Raw genomic sequence first — 22280 nt, forward strand, 5'->3', positions numbered from 1 at the left:
CTCTTCTACCTAACTAGCTCCTACCCATCTTTTAGACATCTGTTCAAAGACTTCTTTAAGAGAGACATTCTCGGGCAGCCTCAGTTGCTCAGCGGTTTGGTGCCGCCTTCAGCCTCGGGCGTGATCCTGAGTCGGGCTCCCTGTGTGGAGCCTACTCTCCCTCTGCCTCTCTCTCTCTCTCTCTCTCTCTCTCTCTCATGAGTAAATAAATAAAATCTTAAGAGAGACATTCTCTAACCTCTCTATCTGAAGTGGTTCCTGCTCTCTCTCCATGCAGTCCTTATATCCTGCCGCCCTTTTATTTTTTTCATACCCCTTGTCATTTTCAAAAGTGATCTCAATAGAGTAGAAGTTTTGTGACGGTGACTCTCGTTTACTGACCTATCCCCTGCACATGACACGTAATAGGTATTCAGTAATTATTTGCTGAATGAATGGCATATGAGTCTTTAAGATTTTTTAAATTTATTTATGAGAGACAGAGAGAGGCAGAGACACACAGGCAGAGGGAGAAGCAGGCCCCATGCAGGGAGCCCAACATGGGACTCGATCCCAGGTCTTCAGGATCAGGCCCTGGGCCGAAGGCAGTGCTAAACTGCGGAGCCACCCGGGCTGCCCGGCATGAGTCTTTTTATAATCTTTTCCCTTTTTAGCCCTATGTCTCACCAATCCCTGGTCCACCCTTCATTCCAGGTGTATTGCTGACCAGGAAAACCCTATGACACATATGTATTATGTTGCTTGTACACCTATATTTAAGCAGTTTCCTCTCCCTGAAATGTTACTGTATTCGTGTCTGGCTTGCAAGCACTTGATCAATTTATGGTGCTCCATGAAGCTTTTTTGAACCTATCTCTGCTCTCCTGTGGGATAGAATACTTCCTCTGTTGCAGCACTTAACTATGTGTAACTGGCTTATAGCCTAGCACCCTGCTAACTAGTGTTCTGGCTCCTTTGGCACGAGGTCTTAACAACTTTCTGTCTACATGTTTGAAAATATCTATCTGTTTCTTAAATACTTATTTTTACAGAGCTTGGAAAAGTTGATTACCCTTGCTTAGACTAATACTTACTAAAAAGTTATAAAGCCAGAATTTGACTCCATATCTACATGACTCCTAAGTCTATGCCTTTTTTTCTAATTCTATGCCTGTATTCTAATTCTTCATTTAATATTTTGCTAACTATATCCAAAACAGCTCTTCTAAAAAAAAAAGGAAAGAAAGAAAGAAAAACACGGTTCAGGGTGCCTGCCTGGCTCAGTCAGTGGAGCATGCAATTCTTGATCTCAAGGTTAGAAGTTTGAGCGCCACACTGGGTGTAGAGATGACTTAAAATCTTCCTTTAAAAAATGGGTGGTTTAAGATTATTTTTATCATGCTAGAAGAAGGAGCATGTTGTATTTTTTTGTGTGTATGTAACTTGTTAAATATTTACCTGTAAAAATTGAGTAACGCAAAAAAACAAAATTTGAGTAATGCTCAGAATTAATATAGTCCCATCATCCAGAAAACTTTTTCAGCTAGGCATCTCTCTCATAATGGATAAGAAAACCAGAACTTTATTTTTAATCTTCTAAATTGTTTCTCATAGGGCTATGGCATTTCTTCTGTGCCATCTACTTCTAATTCTAAATCCATAAAGGAGAATAGTAATGCTGCCATCATCAAGAGGTTTAACCATCACAGTGCCATGGTCCTTGCAGCAGGTCTCAGGAAACAGTTAAGTATACATGCAAAGGTGCAATAACTGGGCTTTTCAAGGTAACCAGATGGAGTTGTGTTGTTCTGATTTTTAACATTTTCCCCCTTTGTTTTAAGAGAAGCACAAAATGAACAAAATGGTGAACCCAGCAGCATCGATGGAAATTCTGGAGATGCAGATTGCTTCCAGCCTGCAGTCAAAAGGGTATGGGTAAAAAGTTCAGAAGGTTTAGAGCTCAAGTTTCTCCAGATAACCTTGTATAACTATTAGTACTTTATGTTAACCCTAGATTATTTCAAATGACTCAGTTCTTCTGACCAAGACGTTAAGCATTTGGCATAAATTATAGAACGTTTTAAAGAATACTTTGTTGGTTTTTAACTTGCCAGCCCACTTTCCATGCATTCCTGTCTGTTAACTGTTCTTACTGGTTTTGTTCTCTTTTTTTTCCTTCACATGTACACATACACACATATTGACATACAGTTTGTGTTCTGGGCAAGAGTATTCAACAAAGGCAATATGACAGGAAGAAAAACTAAAGGTTTGTGTATATGATTTTAAAAGATAGGATTTGGGCCTCTTTTAAACAGCATATCAGAATTAGAAATGTGTTCTCATTAAATATTGAAGTAATCATTTGGGGCGTTTGGGGAGTATGGACAGAATTATCTACTTCCATATTTTTTCCTTCAACTTTGCCAAGCTACTCTCTCTCCAATTTTTTTTTCTCTCCCAATTTTTTAAGTTCTTCCCTAATTATAAATATAAACAGCAATCAAGCAATGTGTATTAAAATTTTAGTGGTTTATGCACTTAATTCCATTTTGGGGACAGTATTCATTTTGGACAGTTATTTTAAAAGGTAAAGGTGTGCAAATATTTAAATGCACATACCTATTATAGTATTATAACAAAGTAGCAAACATCCTAATAATATATCTGCCCATACAATGGAGATTGATGCAGCCATGAATAACTTGAAAAGGATTACTGACATACTAAATTAAAAAGAGTTCACATATGCCATAATTAGTTCATAAAAAATTATATTCAAGAAACCATTTTTGAGTCACTGAAAATATTAGGGGGTGGGAAACAAAAAAGGATAAGAGTTCTTATCCTTTATGAGTTTAGTGTCTGTAGGGAACACAAAATCAAAAGTGTTTCAGAATAAAACTTGAAGTATAGCAATTATGTTATTTAAAGTAGGAATCAAAAATAAAGTAGGAATCAAGAAAATAAAAATTCATGAATTAAGTAAATACAAAGTTCACAGAACAGGCTATGTAGTACAATTTCACATGTAAAAAAAAGTTTATGAACTTTTTTAAAAGGCCTTCAAAAATTCGCTAAATGGTTTTCTTTCCATAAAAGAATTATGAATGAGTCTTACACTTTAGTTCATTTTTTAGTAACTTAATATGTTTCTACAGGCATATACACTTTTAAAATTAACAAAGCCGGTGATACCTTGGTGGCTCCTTCGATTAAGTGTCTACCTTCGGCTTAGGTCATGATCTCAGGGTCCTGGGATTGAGCCTCAGGTTGGGCTCCCTGATCAGTGGGTTGTCTCCTCCCTCTCAACCTCCCCCTTTCTCATACTTTTGCTTTCTCTCTCTCTCAAATGAATAAATTAAAAAACCTTTAGGGGATCCCTGGGTGGCTCAGTGGTTTAGCGCCTGCCTTTGGCCCAGGGCGCGATCCTGGAGTCCCAGGATCGAGTCCCACATCAGGCTCCCGGCATGGAGCCTGCTTCTCCCTCCTCCTGTGTCTCTGCCCCTCTCTCTCTCTCTCTCTCTCTCTCATAAATAAATAAATAAATCTTTAAAAAAATAAAAAATAAAAAACCTTTAAAATTAACAAAGCCTGGGCAGCTCAGGCAGTTAAGCATCTGCCTTTGGCTCAGGACATGATTCTAGGGTTCTGGACTTAAGCCTCCCGTTGGACTGTCTGCTCAATGGGGGAGCCTGCTTCTTCCTCTCTGCTCGCACTGCCCATCATCCTGCTCCTGTTCTCTTTCTCTTGAATAAATAAATAAAATCTTGTAAAAAAAATAATAAATTCTATACCTGAAAACGAAGACTGTACCATATACTAACTGGAATTTAAATGAAAACTTAAAATGAAAAAATATTCTATTGGCTTTGTTAATTTTTTTTAAGATTTATTTATTTATTTATTTGAGAGTGTGCATGAGCAGAAGGGAGGGGCAGAGGGAGAGGCAGACCCCCTGCTGAGCACGGAGCACAACACTGGGTTCTATTCCAGGACCCCAGGGCTCCAGGATCATGACCTGAGCTGAAGGCAGCCACTTAAGTGCCTGAGCAGTCCAGGCACCCCTACAATTTAGTGATTCGATACTTATATATAATACCCAGTGATCATCACAAGTGCACTCCTTTAAAAAATATCTTATTTATGAGTTGAATAGTTTTTTTTTCTGATTAAGAAAAGTGAAAATAAAATGAAAGTTACAGAGAGGAGTTTAAGATGAAATCTAGGAAGTGATGCTTTTCTTTGCAGTACGATTACACTAAGTACATTTGACAGTTGGTAATTAAAGAGTTGTTAAAAATAAAATCATGGTAATTAAAAATCATGGTTTGTGTGGATTTTCACAGTGTTCAATAATGCTGACTCTAGACATTATTTGAAATCAGTAGTTTGAAATAAATGGTCTGATGAATGTTCTGTACAAGGGTTTTATAGAATGAGAGATTCTGAAGTAATAAGAGTATTTTTATGGAGTTTTCGGTTAGGTATGAGAATCAGGTCATCGAATGAGACTTTGGCAAAAGTATGGGATTTGGGTTATCATGGGAGGTTAGAAAGGAATATGACTTAGGTGAAGCAACAGCAGGGGTAGAAATGAGCTTGATTTATGTGAAAATTAATGAAGATTTCTATATGCCTTGAAGTTGGTAAAAGGGTATAGATTTGAGAAAAAAAATTCTGGGTTTAGGTAAAGTGGGACTGGTGAATGTGTTAATTCTGAATATTGTGTTCCTATACTACCAGGAGAATATTCAAACTGTCCAAACAGGGGTAATTTCAGATACTAAGTTTTCAGGTTATTTAATAACCTAAATATTTTGATCCTAGTCTTGGTAGCTATAGATGAAGGTTTGACCAGATGAATTTCACAGCTATGTAAAGGATGAAATGTAGAATTATTTTCACAAATAGCCATATGTAGATTGCTTTATTTCTTTTATAATTAACATATAGGCTGTAGAAATTTAGCAGTCTGTTACTACTAGTACAGGAGAAAACAGATTAGTATAACCAAAATAGAGAGTACAGAAACCAAAATAGTACAGAAGTAAACCCAAATACCTGGAAGAATTAAATATACATGATAAACATGCTATTTCATAATGCATAGGAAATGACATTATTCTATAAATGCTGTTGGGAGAACTGTTAAAACAACTCAGATTCCTTATTCCACAATAAATCTTAAGTGGATCAAAGTTAGGCAAAAGATTTAATCCACAGAATAATAAGTAAGAAAGAAATAAAACCAAAAAAAAAAAAAAACACGCAAGTAAAAGTATTTACAGCACATACAATAAATTAGTCTTACTTATTTGGTAGAAAAATAGTAAAATACACCATCTTCACCTGTCAGACTGCTAAAAACTGGAAGTTCAGTAATACTTAAGATGTGTAGGAAGTGTACTTCAGAGTGTAGGAAGAAAACAGGTACTCTGTGAGTGGTTGGTGAGAAAATGAGTTCAACAAGTTGTAGAGCATTCATTTCTAGGAATCGAATCTCATGGTGGGAAGACTTCATATTTTACTCTCTGTATAGTGGTACTTTTTCAGTCACATTTATTACTTTTGTACGGAAAAGTTAACATAAAAAGTGCTGTATTGATAATTACAGGCAAAGTTACAAGAGTCCATTGAATATGAAGACTTGGGAAAAAATAATTCCATAAAAACGATTGCACTAAACCTCAAGAAGTCAGATAGGTAAGTTTGGTCAATATCAAATTAACTTAAGGCACAACAGTTCTATAACACAAGTCACTGCAGAGTATATTCTGCAAGTGTAGCACCCAAGTTTTCTATCCCTTTGTTACCATAAAAATACAGTATCTTCTTCCCTTGAAAATTTACTTTGGGGATCCCTGGGTGGTGCAGCGGTTTAGCGCCTGCATTTGGCCCAGGGCGCGATCCTGGAGACCCGGGATCGGATCCCATGTCGGGCTCCCAGTGCATGGAGCCTGCTTCTCTCTCTGCCTGTATCTCTGCCTCTCTCTGTCTCTCTCTCTCTCTCTGTGTGACTATCATAAATAAATAAATAAATAAAAATTAAAGAAAAAATAAAAGACAAATTCAAAATTATTTAAAAAAAAATTACTTTGTGCATTTCAGAAAAGGATGCTAAATGATAAAAGCTAAGATAAAAAGGTGGTTCTCTGTGCTATTTTTTTATTACCCCCATAAAAATTGAGTTACTTTATTGAAATCTGTTTAAATATATTGTTTTTTCCTTTGGGGACAACTTCTATGAAGACTGCTAAAATATTTGAAGGGCAAATGTTGAGCGCCTTTATTCTGTGTGATGAGTAATTTCTTTATTCTTTGCTAATCTTCAGGTATTATCACGGTCCAACTCCAATCCAGTCACTACAATATGCAACAAGTCAGGACATTATTAATTCTTTTCAAAGTATTAGGCAAGAAATGGAAGCTTATACACCCAAATTAACTCAGGTATGTGACTTGTACAGTTTGAAAACCAGAATTCCCATAGTTCTTTCCTCCGTTTATGAGCACAACTGTATTGAACTATATAAACTGTTTTAATTGGGTTTAAAGGCATATTTCTGCTAAATAGATTTTAAAATAATCAAGAGGTAGGGAAAAAAAGATATTTGGCATACTCAAGAAGCATTTGAAGTTAAGATGTAATGAAAAATAACATAAGTTTTGTGATTGCTAATTTTTTCCTTCCACATACCCAGTGTTATTGGGAAAATTTCCCAGATTTCCGAAACACTCCTGGACATCACTATCTAGATATTCTGCATGACCTCAAACTAGAATATATAAAATAGAGCTTATTATCAGGTCTTTATTTTCTTATTCATACTTAAATTCTTCGGCAAGTTCTGTCCATTCTTCAGTATTTCTTGATTCCCACAACGTTGGTTTAAACACACTGAATCAATTTTCCGCAATGCCTCTACAGGTTATCTTTCTAAAAACAGAAATTTAATCTTATCACCCTGCAGCTTAAAACCTTTACTGTCCCCTTTCATTGACATAGGAATTGTCTGAATGCCTTTATCTGGTGTGCCAGAGCCTTTACGTTGTGGCCCGGATTCACATCTCCAGTTTGCATTCCAGCTGTATCTCCACCATTCCCTTCCACACACAACCAAGAGTCTTCTCTCCAGCCTAACACACTAAACTACCTAGAAAACAGAGAAAGCTCAGGCTTTCTCTCTTCTTAGAATGCCCTTAGTCTGTTCTGCCCCTAATAATAATTATTCAAAACTCAGCTCAGATTTCATTATCTCTGTAAAGCAATTCTCAGCATGCCCAGAACAAGTTTTGGGGCAGGGCATGGGGGCATGTCTGTTTTTGTAAACCCCGAGGCAGAGTTCATACATGTTTTATAATACTTGTCACGTATTGGAACTTACTTTTTGCTTTTTATTTTGCAGTAATCTCAAATTTACAGCAAGTTGCCAAAAGAATGTTTTCTGGCCTATTTTGAGATTAGAAACTCTGAAATATTTCAGTTTGTATTTCCTAAAACAAAACATTCCTCATAAATAACACAATATAATTACAGAAATGATAAGTTAACACTGATAAAGCATTGTTATTCTTTAGGTCTTATACAAAAATGTTACCAGTTGTATCAGCAGTGTCCCTCACAGCAAAGAAAACTTTTTTGGTCCAGCATCCAAGTCAGGTTCCAAGTTGTATTTGGTTCTCTCGTATCCCTTTAGTCTCCTTTCAAATGGAATCGTTTTACAGTTTCATGGTCTTGATATTTGAGTAGAGCCAGTTTTAAGATTTTATTTATCTATTTCAGAGAGAGAGAGACAGAGAGCATGATGAGTGGGGAGGAAGGGCAGAGGGAGAAGCAGACTCCCCACTGAGCCTGATGCAGGACTCAATCCCAGGACCCTAAGATCATGATCTGAGCCAAAGGGAGAGGCTTAACCCATTGAGCCACCCAGGTGCCCCTTGAGCAATACTTTTAAGACTATGTAAATATTCTGTTTCTTATCAAACTATTACCCACAGTTTTTTAGAATCCATTTTTTATTCTTACCAGAAACAATACCATGGTAGTTAAATGGTGACTTTTTGTTGTTGTTGTTGTCTTTGAGAGAGTGCACAAGCAGTGGGAGGAGCAGAGGGAAAGGGAGAGAGAATCTTAAGAGTTGGACGCCCAACTGACTGAGCCACTCAGGTGCCCCAAATGGTGATTTTCTAATCCCATTATTCCTTCTACATTTATCATTTGACACTTTGCTAAGATGAAGAGCTTGCCTTTCCGTCTCTTGCATTTATTTATATCAGAATGGATTCATGGGTTCTTACATTATTTTCTGGGTTATTAACTGTTGCTGTCTTTTTGTTAAACTAAGGTATAATTTACATGCAGTAAATTATAAAATGTACATTTTTTTAGTCTCTTTTGCAAATTTTAATAAACATATGCAGTTCGGTAACAACCAACACAAGTCAAAAAGCAGTTTTGTCACCCCCAAAAGTGTACCCATGCCTCTTTGTAGTAATTAGTACCTTCCCATGCCCCTCACACTGGCTCCTGTATCTTTCTGATGATTTCTTCATCAATTTTTGAGTACCTTACTTTATGGAACAATGAGATCTTCCAGGTTCATCTTATGCTTTCTCTGCCCCAGCCACAGAATCTTCTTTAGTGCTGCGTAGATTTAGAAGCCAAAGATCTGGGGATGCCTGGGTGGTGCAGTCAGTTAAATGCCACACTCTTGATTTCTGGGGTCTTGGTATCAGCATGGTGTGATTGAGCCCTAAGTCGGACTCTGCCCTCAGTGCGGAGCCTGCTTGGGATTCTCTCTCTTGGTGTAGAATTTAAAAAGAAAGAAACAAAGACCTGGGTGCAGTGTTTTCATTGCTTTTGGGGTATCATTTACTGCTAGTGTTATTGTCCCTTCCATGACCAGAGCTGAGAAATATAGGTATGTACATATATGCACACGTAATACATTTGAGATTATTTGACTACTTTTTTTCTTCTTGGTATATAACTGCCCAACATCTGGCCCTTGGGCCCAGATAGACTCTCCTGGTTGTTTTTAAGCTGTGGTCAATCTTAGATATTTAAAGTTTTCCCCACATCCACTCTGCATCCCCAAAATGATTTAATATCTAAGACACATGAATTGACTCAGGAATGCCCAGGAAGTTATCTCTCCTTGGGTGTGTGTACCTGAGTGCAGCCCATGGCTAGTCAGCAAACTCAACAATCAGTGAAACTTCTGGGTCCAACACATTAAATTTCTGACAAAAAGAAATAGGAATAACATGAACTCCCATGTTCTCTTCACTCATTGTTGTCATGTCCTGTACCCTTAGGCCAGGTTGAAAATTTATTTTCAGCCAGTCCCTTATACCCATAGATTTCTACTTGCAAAAACATCATTGAAAAGCCTTGCACATACTAGCCCTGCACTTGAACTATTCAACAAATTATTTGTTCCTCTATAACCACAGTGCCTGGCACTTGTTAAGCATTCACTGAATACATAGGTCAATTATTTCCTTAACTATTGATACTGATACAGTGGGGAGTATGTTTTTTTCCCCTTTTGGCAAGGTATATTCACTCCTTTGGAAAACGGCAAACAGCTCTGTTTTCTCCTCCCCCCCCCCTCCCCCCCCCCCGCTACCGGCTAGTACACGTTATATTGTTTTTGCTTGTTTTCTTAAACTCAGTTTTACCTTCATTGGTAAAAGTTCACAAGTTTAGTTGAGTTGGTGCTTAAGAAAGTGCTTTACTAGCCAAAGTGTGAGTTTTGAGTTCTATAGACTTGTTTCGCTGGAAGACTGGTAGGTATTTTTTTCTGGCCTCATGCAAAATAATTCACTCTGGCTGCTATAAATTGTATACTGTTAGTACAGGAATAAAGATGTACTGAATGTTTTGCTGTAAAACAAGTAAGAAAGATGGCAAGAAGAGAAAAACCACTTTTCTGTGTCTTCATTTCTTTCAGGTTCTCTCAAGTAGTGCTGCCAGTAGTACTATCACAACGCTGTCACCTGGAGGAGCACTTATGCAGGGAGGGACACAGCAAGCCATAAACCGTATGTGCTGGGCCACTTTCTTTGCTGTCCCTTTACTTAAATAAACTCTAAAGAGCAAGTTGAGAGGAATGCAAAAATTATATTCTGTTTTTTGGGAGCATTTCTGGAACTTATGTTTTTATGCATATAGATCCTACTTAGACAAGAGTTAGGTTTCATTAATTATCTTAATATTACAAACAGCAGTACATTGCTAGTCTCCTTAATCATACTAAAAGCTTTCTTTTTTACTTTCCAGCCTCCTAGAATAAAAGGAAACCTGAAAATTATTCCAAAATCTAAGGGAATTTAAATTTTAAGATCTGTTAGCCACAAAATCATTAACTTATCTCTGAATAGCACATCCTGGTTTAGCATTGGCAAAGAACACATGATCATATTTATTTTGTGAGTGATCGTTCTTTCAGAGACTATACATATGTGGAAATAACTTTTATCCAATTCTTTCTTCTGCAGAGATGGTGCCAAATGATATTCAGTCTGAATTGAAACACCTTTATGTGGCTGTTGGGGAACTTCTACGGCACTTCTGGTCCTGCTTTCCTGTTAATACACCATTCCTAGAAGAAAAGGTCAGAATAATTCCAAACAGCCAGCTCTCTGGTAGTATGACTTAGTAGGGTGTTATTTTGAAATCAAAATTGTATTGAGTATTTACCATGTGCTAGACATTCAGATAACTACTTGCATATGTTAATTTAAGCCTACAGCATCTTAATGGAGTAGGTTTTGAAACCCATTTTATAAATAAACTTGAGATCCAGGCCATTTCTATAACCTATAGTTGGACATCTTAAAACTTGTGTCTAGCTCGAATCCACTAGGAGCAATGAAGGACAGAGACCCAAAACAAGTTATATATGTAAAATTATTTATTTGGTATATTTTTTAGAGGTAGCGAAATTCAAACTGAGCCTGACAACAAATACAGCACTAGCTATATAACACTAAACACTAAAATCCTTTTTTAACCAATTAAAGGACAGTTGACAAATAGAAAATATATATAGTATTAATAGTAGTAATTGAACTGTATAGATTGCTCTTTTAAACAACCCTCTAAAAAAAAAAAAAAGATTAAATGCCCCATTAAAAATAATAGTCAAAAGATTTTTAACAGGCACCTCACTAAAGAATGCACTTGGCTCAGCAAACCTAAGAGGACATTTTCATACTCCCTAGTATTCAAATAATCTTCAAAGCTACAGTGAAAGAGCATTTTTTTTATCTATGGTTTTTAAAAGAACAAAAAATTTAAAATGATCTGTGATGGCCAGGTTGCTAAGAGTCCTTTCTTCCATTAAACTTGTACTACCTTGTTTAAAAAATGTTTTGACCCAGAAATTCAGTATTCAGGAATTTAATATAAATTCCTAAAGCCAATTAATCTATTTAAAAAAAAGTAACCTTCCTGTGTTTCTATCTTACCTCCCATAGGTTCTCTAAGATTTCTCTAATTTATTTCTGTCATCGTCTTTAGGTAGTGAAAATGAAAAGTAATTTGGAGCGATTTCAAGTTACGAAGCTCTGCCCATTCCAAGAAAAAATTCGGAGACAGTATTTAAGCACAAATGTAAGGCAACAATGTGATTTTGGCCTGATTTTCTTTCTCTGTGTCACAAAATTATGAGATTAATTTTGTTTTCATGTGAGTGAGTAGATAAATTGGGTTCATTTGTTTTTTCTATTGCTCAGAGTACAGTTTGTTTTTTTTAGTTTTTGTTTTGTTTTGTTTTGTTTTAGTAATCTCTGTACCCAGTGTGGGGCTCTCTCTCACTCAGGAGCTTCTCAAGGGTACTATTTTTTAAATGAAAATGTATCATACATTCAAGAGTATATAAAATACGTAACACTTCAAAACAAGGATCTACCCATAAATTGCCATAAGAAATGGAACAATACCAGTACCCATAGGTATTCCCTATCCAGTTGCCTACCCCTCCTTCACAGTCTTCCAAGGCCACAACTAACCCAGGCATTTATAATAATGAACTCCATGGGTTTAAGTTTGTTTTAAGTAAGCTCTATGGGGCTTGAACTCACAATCCTAAATCAGGAGTTACTGCTCTGCCAATTGAGCCAGTCAAGGAGCTCTAATCATCTCTGTGCTTTGTTTTATAGATCTAGAAACCTATATATATGTTCCTAAAAAATTATTATTTTGAAAACTTAACCCTGCCAAGAAAGGCAGAATTGCTACTCTGTAACAGTAAACCTTAGAGTTGCTGCCTAATGGTCTGCCTTCACCTACCCTAATTGCTTACAGCAGCGCAGGGCTGGGGGTGAGGTAGTGGGTGAAAAGTGTCACTTTGTGCTCAGGATTTTTAACATTGTTTTTAATGCAAGGCTAGAGCAACCACTCAAGATGGGGTTTTTTGGTATGTGTTATGCAATTCCCTCTGAGATGACTGGGAAAGAAGAATATATACAATTTTAGGATTTAGTATTTCAGTAAATGGGCTAATCAAAAGGAGGAGTTTTATAATTGAAAGCTGAAAATTCTTTGTCAGTAAGGTTTTTTAGTATTTATTCCCTAAACATTCTACATGGTTTGTCTCAGAATAGAATTATAGTACTAAAAATCAGGAAGGAAACTTGAAGTTCCTTCCTATATGAGAGCAAGGACAGCACATGGGTTTCAATTTATGTGTTGTCTTCTCGGTTGTAACTGCCTGGAACACTAGAAAAAAGGATTCTGAAGCCCCGTGCATACATAACCTCAAAGATGTTGAAGGTTTGGTTCCAGATCACCTCAGTAAAATGATTCAAATGAATTTTTCTGTTTCCTAGTGCATGTAAAAATTGTTTACATTCTCTTATAGTCTATTAAATATCCAATAACTGGGATCCCTGGGTGGCTCAGCGGTTTAGAGCCTGCTTTTGGCCCAGGGTGTGATCCTGGAGTCCCGGGATCGAGTCCCACGTCAGGCTCCCTGCATGGACCCTGCTTCTCTCTCTGCCTGTGTCTGCCTCTCTCTCTCTGTTTCTCTTGTGAATGAATAAATAAAATATTTTTTTAAAAGTATGCAATAACATTATATTTTTAGAAACATTGTACCTCCCTTAATTTAAAAATATTTTATGGCTAAAATTGCTATCCCCTGAACTTTCAGAGTCAATCTTTTTTGCTGGCGAAGGATCTTATTTCTGTGTTGGTGGCTGCTGAAGGTTGGGGTGGCTGGTAGCAGTTTTTAAAAATAAGAGCAGTGAAGTTTGCTTCAGAGTCACCCTTCTCAAATTCTGCTGCTGCTTTATCAGCTAAATTTATGTAATATTCTAAATATCCTGTTGTCATTTCAACAGTCTTCACAGCATCTTTACCAGGAATAGATTCCATCTCAGGAAACTACTACTATCTTTGCTCATCCCTGAGAAACAACTCCTCATTCATTCAAGTTTTATTATGAGATGGCAGTCATTTAGTCACATCTTCAGGCTCTACTTCTAATTCTAGTTCTCTTTCTATTTCCTTTACTTTGCAGTTACTTCTTCCAAATTCATGTTAATGTTGGTATTTTAACCTCTTCCCAGGAATCATGAGTATTCTTAATGGCATCTAGAACGGTGAATCCTTTCCAGAAGGCTTTCATTTTACTTCGCCTAGATCCATCAGAGTAATCCCTGTCAATGGCAGCTATGGCCTTAGGAATTGTATTTCTTAAATAATTAGACTTAGGAGTCAGAATTACTCCTTAACTTACAGGCTACGGAATAAATAAATGTTGGGTTAGCAGGCATGGAAACAACATTCATCTTGCACATCTCCATCGGAGCTCTTGAGTGACCAGGTACATTGTCAAAGTCACCAACTGCATTAGCTCCTAATAAGAGAATCAGTGTGTCCTTTGAAGTTTTGAAGCCTGGCACTGACTTCTCTCTAGCTATGAGAGTCGTGGATGTCATATTCCAGTAGAAGGCTGTTTTGTCTATATTGAAAATCTATTGGTTAATTTAGCTGCATTTGTTAATTAACTTAGCTAGATCTTCTGGATAACCTGCTGTACCTTATACATCAGTACTTGCTGCTTCACCCTTGCACTTTGTTACAGAGATGGCTTCTTTCCTTAAAGGTAATGACCCAACTTTGATGGCTTTGGACTTTTCCTCTACAGTTTCTTCACTTCTCTCAGCCTTAATAGAACTGAAGAGAGTGACCTTCCTCTGCATTAGGCTTTGGCTAAAGGCAACGTTGTGACTGGTTTGAGCTTCTGTCCAGACCACTAAAACTTCATATCAGCAATAGACTGTTTTGCTTTCTTACCATTCATATTTTCACAGGAATAACAATTTTTTTTTCAAGAACTCTTCCTTTGCATTCACAACTTAGCTAACTGACACAGTGAGGCTTAGCTTTCATTCAGCCTGTTTCAACTTTCAACACCCCTTCCTCACTAAGAGGAAGTTTTGTTTTACCGTGGGAGTTGTGTGACTCTTCCTTTTTCACTTGAACACTTAGAGGCCATGGTAGGGCTATTAATTGGCCTATTTGCAGCATTGTGTGTCAGCAAATAGGGAGTTCTGAAGACAGGGGAGAGAGAGGGGAACAGCCAGTCAGTGCAGCCGTCAGAGGACACAGCATTTATCGATTTAAAGTTTACCATCTTGGGATCCCTGGGTGGCGCAGCGGTTTGGCGCCTGCCTTTGGCCCAGGGCGCGATCCTGGAGACCCGGGATCGAGTCCCACATCGGGCTCCTGGTGCATGGAGCCTGCTTCTCCCTCTGCCTGTGTCTCTGCTCTCTCTCTCTCTCTCTCTCTCTGTGACTATCACAAATAAATAAAAATTTAAAAAAATAAATAAATAAAGTTTACCATCTTACAGGTATGCTTTATGGTGCCCCAAAACTAATTGCAGAAACATCAAAGTCAAACTGTCACAGATTACCATGAAAAAGTTTGAAATGTTGCAAGCATTACTAAAATGTGACACAGAGACACAAGGTGAATGAATGCTGTTGGGAAAATGGCTTTTCCCTGGTAGAGTCAGTTGATGCAGTGTTGCCCCAAATCTTCAATTTGCGATTAAAAAACAAACCACTGAGAAGCATGATAAGCATAATAAAACAAGGTATGCCTGTACAACCTCACAAGAGGTTATGGCAATCATCTCTTCTCACTGGCACTATGGAACCACTGGTGCCCATCAAGCAAAATAAATGATTTTTATATACTTTCCAGACAACTAAATAGCATAATACTTTTTCTCCTTACCCCCACCCCCACCATAATGATAACAGATGGGGTGAATAAGTGTGTTGGTGTTTTTTTTTTATTCCATCTCAGATTGAATCTAAGTTATTGACATGCTAAAAGAATTAAGGACTTCCTGTCGCCATTGCATCCTGCCAGAACTGACTTGCAGACTTTATAAGACTGTTAGTTCCAACTACATAAATACTGTCCGTCTCCAAAGAAACAGATACTCCAAAGACATTTTCCTTCAGGAGTCTTTATCAACCTCAATCAGTGTGATCCTGTTGACCTTTAGTTATATCCATAGCAAGGGTAAAAATCTTTTTCTATTCAAGATGTATAGTTCTGACCTAAGGTGTGACATAATACTTACGTGAAGTACTGAATGACACCATTAAGATTTTCTTTAATTTACTGAGTAACATTGAAATTCCCTAACATTGGAGCTGGAAAAGACCGTAAAAAAAACATAGAAAAATACTTCACAAGATTGGCTGTGCAACAAAATTAGCTACAGGAGCTTTTGAACATAGATTCCTGATCTTGTGCCAGACCTGCTACATCAGAACCTTAAGGAGAGAGGGGTGCCTGTGTGGCTCAGTCAGTTAAGCACCTGCCTTCAGCTCATGATCCTGTAGTCCTGTAATGGAGCCCTGCATCAGATTCCCTGTTCAGCAGGAACTTCTCCCTCTGCCCCTGCCCCTGCTCATTCTCTCTCTCAAATAAATAAAAATCTGTTGTTGTTTTTTGTAAAGATCTTCAGGAGAGTAAGGCATTTTTTTCAAATGTTCTATAAAATAATGTTGATGCCACCATCCTGTCCTTAGTCAACAGACTAATGTTTAAATCTAGAAACTATCAATCAGAGGATCCCTGGGTGGCGCAGCGGTTTGGCGCCTGCCTTTGGCCCAGGGCGCGATCCTGGAGTCCCGGGATCGAATCCCACGTCGGGCTCCTGGTGCATGGAGCCTGCTTCTCCCTCTGCCTATGTCTCTGCCTCTTTCTCTCTCTCTCTCTCTCTCTCTCTGTGACTATCATAAAAAAATAAATAAATAAAAAATCATCAGCTCTTGAAACTATCAATCAGTTCAGTACACCTCCCTCATTTGACAGAAGAAACTGAGGTCTAGAGCTCAGTTTCAACTTCCATGGTGTCCTATAGCTAGTTAATAACAGGCCAGACAGAGCAGATGAATGTCCAGCCTCTATCCCACCAGTGTGTCTGAAAATACCTCCACAAAGGGCTTGTAGGTTGCCTCATCGGAGTAATAGAAATGAGCTTGGAAACTATACTCTGAAGTATGTGCCAGATCTGGATCAGAACGGTTAACCTCCCCAGCCTTTGCCCAGTTATTGCTTAAGTGTCTTGCTTTGTTTTTCAGTTGGTAAGTCACATAGAAGAGATGCTCCAGACAGCCTACAACAAGCTCCACAAGTGGCAGTCACGGCGTCTGATGAAGAAAACGTGAAGTATCTGTGGCTCTCGCAGGTTTTGTGAAATTAAGAGAACTGTGACCTGCAGTGACTCTGGAAACCTGGCTAAGACATGCCGATGATCGCACAGAAGTGACAAACATCTGCACCATGCCAACTCTCGGAGCTGATGCTGTTGTTCTTGCACATTGTGAACTGAAAGGAAAGGAACTGTGACAAAACTCAAAGCTGAGGAGGTAAATTAAGGCAGAACCAAAATGAGCTAAGTTGCAGAGATAAATATATATATGTATATGTATATATACACATATATATATTTTAAAGAGACACTGTTTACTGCAGTTACTCAGGAACTGCTTTTGATTCACATTAAGCTGCTTTCAGAAATTAAAAAAAAAAAAACTTTTTAAAAGGGTGCATTGATAAAATCTGAGGTTTGTTTTTTTTTCTTTCGTAAATTTTTTTCCTAAGTTTATGGCACAGGGTACACCTTAAGTATTTCTCCTCCATCCTCCCCTTGGATCCTCAAGTTGTACTGAATTCTAATTATACCTTACATCAGCAAGTTAAAGAGAGTACTTTAAAGTAAAGCAGAAGGAGACTGTTGTTCAGCCATCAGGAAACAGTTATAGTCAGAAGACATCATTGGTCCTGTGTTTCCTACGGAAATAAGAAACAATAAATGTTGCACTGAATGTTTGTGGTTTGGAGTCCCTAAATAATTAAGAGGGAACATATTTGCAGAAAGTTGTGTGGGGTTTTTTTATGCAGAATTTTGTCAAAAGACAATGGCGCTGCATGTTTTTCTTTGAGTGCAAATGTACATTGCTAAGATTTTTTTTTAAGATGGCATGTGCTTTGAAAAGAGGAAATTGCATTTTTAAGAGTTTAAAAATCTTACGAGTGAGAAATATAAGAAATCTTACTTATTTTCACCTCTTTAGAAAAAAATAAAAGATGTTTCTCATATCTCCTTTTCTCCAGTATCTGACTGTTACTGTTCTTGGCGAATCGATAATCATTGCATAGTGACTGAAAAGCCTACATGCAAAAAAAAAACACATTCTTGTTTCTGGACTCATGCCATATTTTGTTCCTAATAGGATCAACTCACTGTTTAAGACTTCAGATGTATTAAAAATTACAGGAAAAAAAAAAACTTTTTATAGGTACTGTTTTAACTGTTAACACATCTTGTGATTTCTCACGTGTGGTATTTACTCTGGTAGGCTACTCATTCTTTTTTAAAGCCATTGTACAAGCTGGCTGTCTTTCCTTTTTTTCTTGCTTTTTTAAAATTATTTTTGTATTGAAGTATAGTTGACATACAACGTTGTATTCCTTTCACGTGTACAACATAGTGATTCCAGCAAGTCTACATGTTATGCTGTATGTTTGCCACAAGTGTAGCTACCGTCTGTCACCATTGATTACAGTACCAGTGACAATATTCTGTATGCAGTACCTCCCATCCTTGTGACTGATTATCTTTCATATAATGGCTACAAAGGGGTCAAAAACTTGGTCTTTGAACTGGTAAAAGAGAAGGGGCGACATCCCTTTCAGCTTCAGTCTTCCCATTTCTCCTTCAGATCAGAACAGTAATAGTGGAATCTCTTACACCTTACAGTTTTGCAAAGTGCTTTTCAAGTGTATTATCACTACAACTACTGTAAGCAATAGCAGTGGAGCAGGTAGAGAATGTTTGAAATGAAGAGTATGTATCTGTTGGGAAAGCCAAGTGTAAACAAATACCCTGTTGAGTACTCTTATTAAGTGATGGAAGTAACGGAGACTGAAGAGAGAAACCACTTTGGGGAACTGGGTAGGCTTTACTAAGGAGGTAATATTTTAGCTAAGCCTTGCAGGTTGAATAGGGAAAAGCATGATGAAGGTGTGAGGGCTTGGAAAGACCCCAGTGTGTTAGATTAGAAGGTTGGGAATGACCAGTAAATGACTGGGAAAATCAGTGTAATCCGGATTGTTAATGGCTTTGTATGCCAAGGTAAGAAATTCAAGACTTCATCCTTTAGGCATGGGTTATGTCAGAAAAAATTGTAAGTTTTTATGAAGGTTGGTTGGTTGGTTTTTAGATAAAGCCTGGCAGGTAGGAAGGCCAACCCCTTAAACATGCCAATCCAGACTGGAAACTAGGTCCAAATTAAAGAAGAGTTCTGGTAAATAGGAAGGGATGAGTAAAGACATTCTTAAGAAATGTGACCAAGTCTTACAGGAAATGAAGGATTTAAGGATGATTTCACCCGAGATAGCTCTCAATTTCATGTCTACCTTGCATTTAAAGTATCTTATCCTTGGAGTCTTTTCAAAGTGAACTTTGGCTGCCGTTTGGTCCTGTTACTTTCCTACCTTCTGATTGTGGAAAACGATCGCACCTTTCCGGCTGTATCTCACTTCATTCTCCACTTGGATGGAGATATAACCAGTGAAGTGGGTAGGTGTGACAGATAATTTTACAAATCAGAATAGATCGGGACGCCTGGTTGGCTCAGTGATTGAGCGTCTGCCTTTGGCCCAAGGTATGATCCCGGGGCCTGGGATGGAATCCCCCATTGGGCTCCCTGTATGGAGCCTGCTTCTCCCTCTGCCTGTGTCTCTGCCTCTCTCTCTCTTTCGTAAATAAATAAAATCTTAAGGAAGGAAGGGAGGGAGAGAGGGAGGGAGGAAGGAAGGAAGGAGAAAGAAAAGAAAAGAACTGGTTTAGATGTTAGGTGATGGGATTTACCTGAACTGCTAAGCTTTTGCAGTCCCTTAGGGATAAGATGCTTGTGAAGTTGGAAACTTTTATTCCCCAAGTCACGCCTCCATTGGCTAGATTTTCTTTTGACTTCCTTGCTATTTCTACCTCTGATTCTATTCTGTGTTGCTTTTATGGAAAATCACAGTAGTCTGCTTAATGGGTCCCATTAGCCCAGAGGGCTGCAGAATATAATAATGAAATCATAACCTGCCTTAGGAGAATTGACTGTCTCTTGGAAAGAAGTGGAAAGTCAGTAGTGCTGGTTTGCTTTGGATTTAAACTACAAAGTGAATTCTGTGTTGCGCTGCCAACTTCAGTCTTGAAGACTAAAGAATGCTTTAGCATCTGTACCTATAATGGTAATCATCCGTTATAACATCCAGGGGGAGAGTTGAATTCTGAAAGTGATTCCAGCCAGTATATATACCATCTGGAGCCAACAGTGGCCCTGGGATAGAAAGCTGCCTATTTTAAACTTAGATTTGCTGTCTCCAGTGTCAAGACTTGCATGGGATTCCTGAGTGTGTTAACCTCTGCCCTTTCCCAGTTTAGCTTCTTGAAGACTCAGCTGTTCTCCCAGTTTCTGAGGCCAAGGGAATATTAGTTATTTTCAGCTCTGAAGCTGTCCAGAGTTGGAGTATTGCCTAGAACCTGGTTCAGGAGTGATCAGCCTCAGTTTGTAGTCCATGTTCTTGCTTGGGGGTATTAAAATCGTTGAAAAGACTTTAGAATTCCAGCTTCCATAACCACAGAATCCTGTTTCCATCATCTTTTTCATAGAGTTCGTAATACATAGGACAAACAAGGAATTGTACCTGCCAAGGCAAAGCCTCAGGTCCAGCTCCTCTCACTGCACCCCCCCCCCCCCATCTCAACAATACACTAAGAATACTACCTTTGGAACATACCCTCTCTGGCTAGACCTGGTAACCTGCCGTTTATTGGAGTGGCTGATAATAGGAATAGACTGAAGCTGAATATAAATTCTGGCTTAAATTTAAGTTTTACTTTTCCATAGTCATAAATAGCAAGATGGTACTTAAACCCAACCTGTTAGCAATTACATTAAATGTAAACAGGCTGAACACTTTAAAAGGACGAAGATTTTGTCAGATTCGGTTAAAAAACAAGACTCAACACACACTAGTTAGAATCACAAAAACAAACAAACAAACAAACAAACAAAAAAAAAGAATCACAAAAACATCTACACTTAACTCACCAGACTTGCCCTCCATCGAGTGTCAAATTCAGGTTCACTAAGTGTTAGAGTTCAAAGTCCTTTATTACTCAGATTTATTTCTCTGATTCCAGTAGCTAACTGTTGTGAACAAAGTAATAAAAAGTGAATGACCTATAAGATTGTTACCATTATGGGATCCCTGGGTGGCGCAGCGGTTTGGCGCCTGCCTTTGGCCCAGGGCGCGATCCTGGAGACCCAGGATCGAATCCCACGTCAGGCTCCCGGTGCATGGAGCCTGCTTCTCCCTCTGCCTATGTCTCTGCCTCTCTCTCTCCCTGTGTGACTATCATAAATAAATAAAAATTAAAAAAAAAAAAAAAGATTGTTACCATTAGTCTTCACTTTAAAAATTCTTACAAAAGTATAATTTTTTTAAGAGTTGAATAGTACCGAAGCATATAAAGTAGAAGATGGTTCTCTACCCTTACCACCAAATTTCACTCTGCTGAGGTAATGCTCAGTGCATTTTTTTGCTTTTGCTTTTTTTTTTTTTTTTAAGATATTATTTATTTATTCATGAGAGGCAGAAACATAGGCAGAGGGAGAAGCAGGCTCCCCTTGGGATTCCAGGATCATGCCCTGAGCTGAAGGCAGATGCTCAGCCAATGAGCCACCCAGGTGCCCCCCCGCCCTTGTTTTTTTACATATTAGCACAAGGGCAAGGTGCAGGGGCAGAGGAACAAGAAAGACTTCACACTGGACATGGAACCTGACACCAGGCTTGATCCCAGGACCCTGACATTATGACTTGAGTCAAAGCCAGACACTTAACTGGGCCACGCAGGCGTCCCTCATTGCGTTTTCTTATGGACACTTTTCTATGCACTCAAAATTAATTTTTCTGGGGCACCTAGGTGTCTCACATCAATTAAGCATCAGACTGGTGGTTTCAGCCCAGGTCATGATCTCAGGGTCCTGAGATGAGCCCCATGTCAGGCTCCAAGCTCAGTGCAGAGTCCACTTGAGATTCTCTCTCCCTCTGCCCCTTCTCTGTGTACTTTCTCAAATAAATATTTTTTTAAAAAAAATTCTAACCTCTACAACCTGAGATTTTTCTGGAGAGAGATGTCTGTGCCCACTTGCAGGCCCTTTAAGATAAACCTTGATAATCGTTCTCATCTCCTTAGAGGATCCATTCATGGTCCTATTTCTGTAAGCCAAATGTTTGTGACTTTTGGTCTTATCCATTAGTGTGCTGTTTCTGGCACCTGGTTATCCCTAAGGAACAGGCTGTGCCTGGCCGGAATATGAAAATTCCTCGGACCTTATATGTACAATCAGATCCTATCACCAAGAACATTTACATCCACAGATAAAGGGAGTAGAGAAAAGTGTGTTGCCATATGCCTGACTGGGGTTGACTGCAGCCTCTTGAGCAGCAGAGACATGATCTAGTGGAGCTGTTGAACAGACTTTGGACCTAAGCTGTTTGGGTTTGAATCATACAGCTTCATAGCTCACTAGCTGTGTGACTGAACAATTTAATCTGTGCCTCCACTTTTTCCTCTATAAAATGGGCATTATAGTAGTGCTCTGTTGATAAGATGATTGTCATAGAATATCATCAAATGTGATACAGCACTTGGAGCAGAGTCCAGTGCGTAGTGAGCGCCATGTGAGTGTTT

General features: G+C 38.3%; 1 protein-coding gene and 1 long non-coding RNA gene across 2 annotated transcripts in view; one reads left to right on the plus strand and one right to left on the minus strand.

Annotated features, from left to right (window-relative positions):
* The window catches only part of GTF2H1 (general transcription factor IIH subunit 1), a 36361-nt gene extending 18738 nt beyond the window's left edge, over positions 1–17623 (plus strand). Inside the window, exons 8-15 of the mRNA XM_038569202.1 lie at positions 1594–1721; positions 1821–1908; positions 5597–5685; positions 6315–6432; positions 9939–10029; positions 10486–10601; positions 11510–11602; positions 16603–17623. Coding sequence (XP_038425130.1) covers positions 1594–1721; positions 1821–1908; positions 5597–5685; positions 6315–6432; positions 9939–10029; positions 10486–10601; positions 11510–11602; positions 16603–16689 — 810 coding nt within the window. The 3' untranslated portion in view covers positions 16690–17623. The remainder of the gene's footprint in view (positions 1–1593; positions 1722–1820; positions 1909–5596; positions 5686–6314; positions 6433–9938; positions 10030–10485; positions 10602–11509; positions 11603–16602) is intronic.
* Positions 1539–17335, minus strand: LOC111091573. Its single transcript, XR_005375806.1, has 3 exons — positions 17207–17335; positions 7581–7756; positions 1539–1894 (listed from the first exon to the last, which is right to left on the minus strand). It is a non-coding gene; the product is annotated as an uncharacterized LOC111091573 (long non-coding RNA).
* Positions 17624–22280: the final 4657 nt, after the last annotated feature.

This window comes from Canis lupus, chromosome 21 (assembly GCF_011100685.1).
Source record: "Canis lupus familiaris isolate Mischka breed German Shepherd chromosome 21, alternate assembly UU_Cfam_GSD_1.0, whole genome shotgun sequence".
NCBI lineage: Eukaryota > Metazoa > Chordata > Mammalia > Carnivora > Canidae > Canis > Canis lupus.